This window comes from Dromaius novaehollandiae, unplaced genomic scaffold (genome assembly GCF_036370855.1).
Source record: "Dromaius novaehollandiae isolate bDroNov1 unplaced genomic scaffold, bDroNov1.hap1 HAP1_SCAFFOLD_27, whole genome shotgun sequence".
NCBI lineage: Eukaryota > Metazoa > Chordata > Aves > Casuariiformes > Dromaiidae > Dromaius > Dromaius novaehollandiae.
The window spans coordinates 3594208-3602260 of record NW_026991415.1 but is presented as its reverse complement, the minus strand read 5'-3'; the positions used below and the strand labels follow the sequence as shown (position 1 = coordinate 3602260).

Below are 8053 nucleotides of genomic sequence, written 5' to 3'. Positions count from 1 at the left end.
CAGCACTGGGGTGGCCACAGCTGCAGCAGTGTGTCCCCGTGAGGGGCTCTCAGGAGCTTCTCTTGGTAGTGGGAAACAGCATGAGAAGGGGAAACAGCCACAAACTGCAACTTGGGAGGTTCAGGTTGGACATTAATGTGAATAAATGTCACTCGAGGAGTAGTGCTGTTCTGCCAAAGATCACCCAGAGGGAGTCTGTGTTCATCCCCTGGCTCTGTGTTTCAAGAAACAGCCAGTGAGGATGGAGAGACACCAGTAAAGGGAGGGAGATCCTGGAGTGGGAGCAAGGTGGGGAAGCAGGTTTACAGTCTGCAGGGACACAGCAGCAGGCATGGGACAGTGTAGGACAGCCTGTGGTGGAGAGAGTCAAGGGCACAGGCAAGCCTGAAGGCCATTTGCCCCCCAGGGGACCCCAAGAGGTGTCATTGTCCTGCACTCGGCATTGCACACCCCCACATGCAGCCTGCCCCCAGGAAGAGACCTTGTCCGTGCACGAAGGGATGGAGTGAGGAAAGCCAGAGCTTGGCTGGAGCTGCAACCAGATGCCTTGGACATGGCAACTGCTGTCATTAAATGACTCCTAAATGATCCCCCACCCACTGCCCAGCCAGTGGTATGCTCCAGGATCCGCTGGTGTCTGGTGCAGAAGACAAGCCATGCAAGGCTGGTCTTTTCCCCTCCGTCAGGACACGGAGCCCTGCAGGAGGATGGAGCTGGCCATGCACCACCCCACAGCTGGGTGAGCAGCCAGTGCTGGAAAGGGCTGATGTGAGGGGCTGCTCTGGGACCATGGCCCTGGGGCAGCTTCCCCACTGTGTCCATGCAACAGAGGGAACAACCTGGGCTCTTCCTTCCTGCACCTGCCATGACCTGCTGCCTTTCCCAGCAGACCTGCATTTGCCCTGCAAGCACACGGCTCTGTGCTCCCACACTGCTGTTCACATGCAGGAGCTGCCTGCTGGCTTTTTCCTCTCCTGGGCCCTTTCCAGACCAGCCCAGACCCTCCCCACCTCTCCCCACCTCCCCTGCCCTCTCCCCAGCCCACCCAGCAGAGCAGACCAGGCTGCGGTGGCCCCACAGCAGTGCCTGTGGCAGGGGGCTGCAGAGCTCTGGGCACTCACCCCACAGCCCCAGCCCCTCTGCAGGGCACAGCAGCTGCTGGGGGGCAGAGAGGGGTGTCAGCCTCCACATCAGCCCCCGGGCTGGAGACCAGCAATGGCACAAGGCAATGGAGGCCAGGCACTCCAGGTCTCCACTGCTCTCATGACCAGAGATCCTTAACCCTGGCTGCCTGCAGCCCCTCCGGCACCTCCTGCGGCCCCAGGGATTGAGCAGCCTGCCCACTCCAGGCACATGCTGGCCCTGGAGATCCTCTGTGCTCCCTGGGTGGCTTCATATCCCCTTCCAGCAGGATGGGCATCTGTCACCAGCCCTGTAATATGTGGGACAGTCCCCGGCAGAGACCTCTTGACCACTCACCCCCTCCAGGGGCACTGGCCACCCGCAAGGGACAGCTGAATCCAGCCCTCCTTCCCTAACACACCACTCTACAAGCTGATGCCCCTTAGCCCATGCAAAACCCAGGCACAGCAACAGGGCCTTTTCAGGTGCAATTCCCTGAGTGCATTCTTGGCTCCAGATGGGAAGAAGAGCCCATCGTTTAGGCAGAGTACTGAGAAAATCCCCTTTTATTACAGAGATGCTACGTGAGTGGTCAGCTCTGACACAGTGAGGGACAGATTTACAGAAGGCCTCTCAGTCAGACAGATCGGGCTTGTATCTCTGGAGAAGTGGGATGCATTCAAATATTTGTGCGCAAACATGAGTATCACAGATAGAATGTGCAAAACAAAAGAGTTGCCTGAGATAAACTGGAAATGACTTATGAAGAGAGGTGGGCAGCTTATTGCTGCACAACTAGTACCACTTGAATCATTTTCCTCAGTGCCTCCTTGAGCTCCTTGTTCCTCATGCTGTAGATGAGGGGGTTCACTGCTGGAGGCACCACCGAGTACAGAACTGCCACCACCAGATCCAGAGCTGGGGAGGAGAGGGAGGGGGGCTTCAGGTAGGCAAACATTGCAGTGCTGAGAAACAGGGAGACCACGGCCAGGTGCGGGAGGCACATGGAAAAGGCTTTGTGCCGGCCCTGCTCAGAGGGGATCCTCAGCACAGCAGTGAAGATCTGCACGTAGGACAGCACAATGAAAATGAAACACCCAAAGCCTAAACACATACTAACCACAAGAAGCCCAGCTTCCCTGAGGTAGGCATCTGAGCAGGAGAGCTTGAGGATCTGGGGAATTTCACAGAAGAATTGGCCCAGGGCATTGCCTTGACAGAGTGGTATTGAAAATGTGTTAGCAATGTGCAGCACAGAATAGAGAAAACCACTGGCCCAGGCAGCTGCTGCCATTTGGACACAAGCTCTGCTGTCCATGATGGCCTCGTAGTGCAGGGGTTTGCAGATGGCAACGTAGCGGTCATAGGCCATGACTGTGAGGAGAGAATACTCAGCTCCAACCGAAAAGAAAAACAGGAAGACCTGGGCAGCACATCCCAAGTAGGAAATAGTGCTGGTGTCCCACAGGGAATTGGCCATGGATTTGGGGACAGTGGTGGAGATGGAGCTGAGGTCAAGGAGGGAGAGGTTGAGGAGGAAGAAGTACATGGGGGTGTGGAGGTGGTGGTCGCAGGCTATGGCTGTGATGATGAGGCCGTTGCCCAGGAAGGCAGCCAAGTATATGCCCAGGAAGAGCGAGAAGTGCAAGAGCTGCAGCTCCCGCTTTTCTGCAAACACCAGGAGGAGAAACTCGTTGAGGGAGCTGCTGTTGGACATTTGCTTCCCCTGGGCACAGGGGGATTCTCTAAGGAAGAAGAGACATTGACAAGTTAGGACAGACTTCTCTGAGCAAAACTTTCTCATAACCTCTCACAAACACACACTCGTTACCTCTCCCCATCTTAGTAGCACTGTCACTGAGTTGCGTGGCTTGAGCTGAGGTTTGTGCTGGCAGGGTTTGCCGTGAGGAGCAGCAGCCTCTGCCCATGGGCTCCAGAGGAGTCAGCCCTGACCTACAGCACTGCGTACATGGGAACAGGGGTGACTAAAATTTATATTCCCAGTTCCAGTCAGCTTTAATCCATTCATGATGTTGAAGGCATTTTCAGCATCTTCACTCCCACTTCTAAACAGTGTGGGTTCATTAATAGTTTTAAGGCTTTTTTGGTTTTCCTTCAGCGGACCCTGTCACAGTGGAGGAGGATTCCTGGAGGTAGAAATCCTCAGCATTGCTGCTGCACTCAGAGGGACTAGCTGTGATTTCAGAGAGCCAAAAGGATTCCCTCTGGCTTTAGTGCAGAGGCAGGAGAGCTGGCCTGTCCATCTGCCTTGTTCCCAGCTGCCCTGTGCTCCCACCTCAGAGGTGGAGGACAGTTGCACTCATGTTACCTGAAAAAGAAACGACACTGCGGAGAGCAGAGGAATCATCAGCACTCTTTCTGAGCGTGTGTGAAAGAGGTCTCAGCCCTCCCCTTCTAGCCAGCAACACCTCGGGCTCCTTCCAGCTGCCCACATCCAGCCACCCAGCAGCATTTCCGTGGCCTCAGTATCGAGGTGGCTTCTCCCTGGGGCACCTAGAGAACACCCAGCTGCAATGGGAGAGCTGGGCCCTTCTGGAGGGCAGCTGCAGCCCAGCCAGACACCCCAGGGAAATGGCGGAATGTCCTAAGGATGGGGTGTCTTGACGAGAGAGCTGGCTCATTCCCAGCTGCACTGCCCAGAGCCCCACAGGCTAGAGGGGCACTTGGGTACCTCACTGTCAAGGACACATCTGCATGGCAGGACCTGCAGGGTCAGTGTTGTCTGAACTGCATCAGAAACCCCCCTGCCCAGAGAGTCCAAGGGCAAGGACAAGGGCAGCAGGGGCAGGTGGGAAACATGGAGCAATACCATGACATTTGTGCCCAGGGAGGCAGGGACAGGCAGGCACAGAGGGGCACTCAGCAGTGTCTCCTCTGCTGCATGTCCAGCTGCCGAGGAAACGACTCCTGCCCTGGACCCCACAGCCTTGAGAGCAGAGGGCTGTGCTGGCTGGCAGAGGAGAGGAGGTGCTGGAGTTGACGGTTTCCTCTCACGCTCTGACCATGACTCTGCTGCCTGGAGCCGTCCCTGCGGGCAGTTGTTTCTCTGTCCCCACGTCTCTACCCTGCCAGTGCTCACAGACCCCATCCCACCCACTGGGTGCTCAGCTCTGCCCTGCAGAAACCTCCCAGGGGCAGGACACTGCCCAGGGCACCTCCGTGGTTGCAGGTGCTACAGAGCAGGGGAGACAAACCTTGGTGCGGCTGGAAAGGTGCTGCTGGCTCTGTCTGTAGGCTGAGGGGTGGATGAAGGCATTTGCTGAGTCCCTCCCAGAGCTGCTCCTCTCTCCGTGTCACTGTTTTGGAGCCTCCATCCCCTGCCTAAACCTGACAGACCCATTCCCATTTCACCCCACTCAAACAGAATCAAACTGAAAGCACAGACTCATGACAGCTCCTTCCCTTTCATGTATCCTCTGCCTTGACTTTCCTTTTGGAAAGTCTCCTCCAGACATGTCCTGGGAGTGAGCTGGAGCTTGGAGCAGTCCTGACCCACCCAGCACCCTCTCAAAGGGAGAATGAGCCTGCCCTGCCGGGGGTCGCTCCTCCCACCCAGCGCTTCTCCCCACAGTGCCATTCGGTGCTCCCCGGGCAGGCTGAGTGGTGATCCTTGCAGGCAGCAGAATAGCTGCCCTGGGCACACAGCACCCTGGGTTGCAGGGACACTGCTCTGAATCACAGCCCTGGGCAGACTGGGTGTGTGGCGGACAGATGAGTGAACTTTTGCCTTAAACATTTCTTGGTACATAAGGTGCAAGCAAACCAAAACCCCAAACAAGCCATCTGTTCCCAGCGGAAACAGGACTGAGCTGCTGCGACCCCTGAAATGGTCTCCCTGCGACTATGCGGGACACACCGAGCCTGCGCTGAACCGGACCACGATCGGACAGAGACTTTGGGACCTGGACTGCAAATTACTGCCGCTTAACACAACTTTTATAAAACTTGCTTAGCCGCACTCCCTAGTTCAGTGAGAAGAGGCCCCAGAGCTGGTGCAGACTGGAAAGATAAGGGAGTTACAAGCAGTTTGCATTCCTATGCGTCACACTCCAGGAGGGAGGATGTCAAGGCTTTGAAATAAGGCCTGCTTGGGCGCCAGGACCCTGGGAAACAAAGCCTCCCCTCACTGCTGAAACAGTGTTAATTTGGGGGGGGGGGTCTGGATTATATCCTCCTCGTCAGGACCTTGGAAGATAACACCTATTGTCACTGCTGGGGCAGTGCTAATTGCTGGAACAACACCTGGTTGTCAGGGCCCTGAGAAAGAAGGGCAGAACCCGAGGAATCAACACATTGGTCAGCAGAAACCGCAACAGTAAAGATAAGGGAGAAAAGCAGCCTGCCTGGGAACAACGATGAGACCCAATAGGGAGCAGGAGACCCCAGACCCCAAAATTACTATTGGTCTGAACTACCGCGTGAGGGGTGGGAAACTTAATTTGAAAAAGCTATAATTGCCCAGGGATTTCTTTGTTCAGGGTCCCTCTTTGGAGGCACCCAACTCGAGCTGTAACTACTGCACGCGTGTCATTCCAAACTTTTCAGTGGGAACCTAGGGTCGGACCCTGCTCGAGTTGTAATTACTGCACGCGCATCACTAAAATTTACACCCAGGGTGAAGAGGACCAACGGGACGCCGCTGGATCCACGGGTGGTGATATCTCTTTCTCTCTCTCCCTTTTCTCTCTCTCTCTTTCTCTCTCTCTCCTCCCCTTCGCCTTCTCCCCCCACCTTTTCTCCCCACTCCGTGGAAAATAAAGTTAAAAGGTTGTACGATATTTGACCGGTTTTAGCGTCTTAATCTCGTCCTTGGGATCATAACGACCCCCCCCCCCCGATATTGGATCGGGACACAGACCCAGCTGCACGGGCATCATTGCACCTGACAACCCCCTACCAAGGGGTCTGTGACTGCAGATGATGCTCTGAGCAATCACAGGGCATTTCAGATGGCTCAGGCTGTGTTCAGGTGTGTCCCTAGATCCAGCCCAGAGTTTTCCATTGAAGGTGACATGAACCACTCTCCAGGCTCCCTTCCCTCTGCCTGCAGGGTCCCCACTGTGGGCATCTGTCACCAGCCCTGTCACAGGGCAGACAGTCCCAGGCAGATACCGCTTGACCACTCAGCACCTCCAGGAGCACTGGGCACCCACAAGTGAGAGCTGAATGCAGCCCTCATTCCCTAACACAGCACCTCATGAACTCATCGTCTTGAGCCCATGGAGACCTCCAAGAAAACAACAGTCCTTTTCAGGGTGAAAGTCCTTGAGTAAATTACTGGCTCCAGCTTTGGAAGAAGAAACCAACTTTCAAGCACAGCACTGAGGAAACAGCCTTTTATTAGAGACTGGCCAGCTCTGACACAGTGAGGGGCAGATTTACAGAAGGCTTCTGGGTCAGACGGACTGGGTTTGTGCCTCTGAAGGAGTGGGATGATTTCAAATACTTCTGTACAGACATGGTTATCACAGATACAATGCCCAAAGCACAAGAGTTGTCTGAGATAAATTCAAGTCACTTACAAAGAGGGATGGGCAAGTTATTGCTGCTGAACTATTACCAGTTGAAGTAGCTTCCTTAGTGCGTCCTTGAGCTCCTTGTTCCTCATGCTGTAGATGAGGGGGTTCAGTGCTGGAGGCACCACCGCGTACAGAACAGCCACCACCAGATCCAGAGCTGGGGAGGAGAGGGAGGGGGGCTTCAGGTAGGCAAACATTGCAGTGCTGACATACAGGAAGACCACAGCCAGGTGCGGGAGGCACATGGAAAAGGCTTTGTGCTGGCCCTGCTCAGAGGGGATCCTCAGCACAGCAGTGAAGATCTGCACGTAGGACAGCACAATGAAAATGAAACACCCAAAGAATAAACAGGCACTAACCACAAGAAGCCCAAGTTCCCTGAGGTAGGAGTCTGAGCAGGAGAGCTTGAGGATCTGGGGGATTTCACAGAAGAACTGGTCCACTGTGTTGCCTTGGCAAAGTGGTATTGAAAATGTGTTTGCAGTGTGCAGCACAGCATTGAGAAAACCACCGCTCCAAGCAGCTGCTGCCATTTTGACACAAGCTCTGCTCCCCATGAGGGTCCCGTAGTGCAGGGGTTTGCAGATGGCAATGTAGCGGTCATAGGCCATGACAGTGAGGAGAGAATACTCTGCCAATATGAAAAAGACAAAGAAAAAAACTTGAGCAGCACATCCTGTGTTGGAAATGGCCCTGGTGTCCCACAGGGAATTGGCCATGGATTTGGGGACAGTGGTGGAGATGGTGCCAAGGTCGAGGAGGGAGAGGTTGAGGAGGAAGAAGTACATGGGGGTGTGGAGATGGTGGTCGCAGGCTACGGCTGTGATGATGAGGCCGTTACCCAGGAGGGCAGCCAGGTAGATGCCGAGGAAGAGCGAGAAGTGCAAGAGCCGCACATTCCATGTGTTGGCAAATGCCAGGAGGAGGAACTCATTCAGGGAACTGCTGTTGGACATTTGCTCTTTTGGGGCACAGGGGGACTGTCGGAGGCAGAAGAGATGTTGACAAGTTAGGACAGACTTCTCTGAGCAAAACTTTCTTATAACCTCCCCCAAACACACACTCATTACCTCTCCCCATCTCAGCAGCACCGTCACTGAGCTCCATCACTTGAGCTCTGGTTTGTGCTGGCTGAGTTTGCCATGATCTGTCCGTGGGCTCCAGAGGAGTCAGCCCTGACCTACAGCACGGTTTACATGGGAACAGGGGTGACTAAAATGTCATTCCCGGCTCCAGTCAGATTTAAGCATTCATAATGCTGAAGGGATTTTCAGCTTCTGCACTCTTGCTTCTAAATAATGTGAGCTCATTAACAGATTTAAGGCTTGTTTTGTCTTCTTTAGCTGACCCTGTCACATCTGAGGAGGATTCCTGGAGGTAGAACTCCTCAG

At 54.7% G+C, this 8053-nt stretch overlaps 1 protein-coding gene across 1 annotated transcript; it reads right to left on the bottom strand.

Annotated features, from left to right (window-relative positions):
- Nucleotides 1–1755: 1755 nt before the first annotated feature.
- On the bottom strand, nt 1756–7618 carry LOC135326316 (olfactory receptor 14A16-like). Its single transcript, XM_064504197.1, has 5 exons — nt 7504–7618; nt 6704–6774; nt 3452–3468; nt 1949–2867; nt 1756–1782 (listed from the first exon to the last, which is right to left on the bottom strand). Exons 1-5 carry the CDS (start codon nt 7616–7618, stop codon nt 1756–1758), a joined length of 1149 nt encoding a protein of 382 aa, XP_064360267.1.
- Nucleotides 7619–8053: the final 435 nt, after the last annotated feature.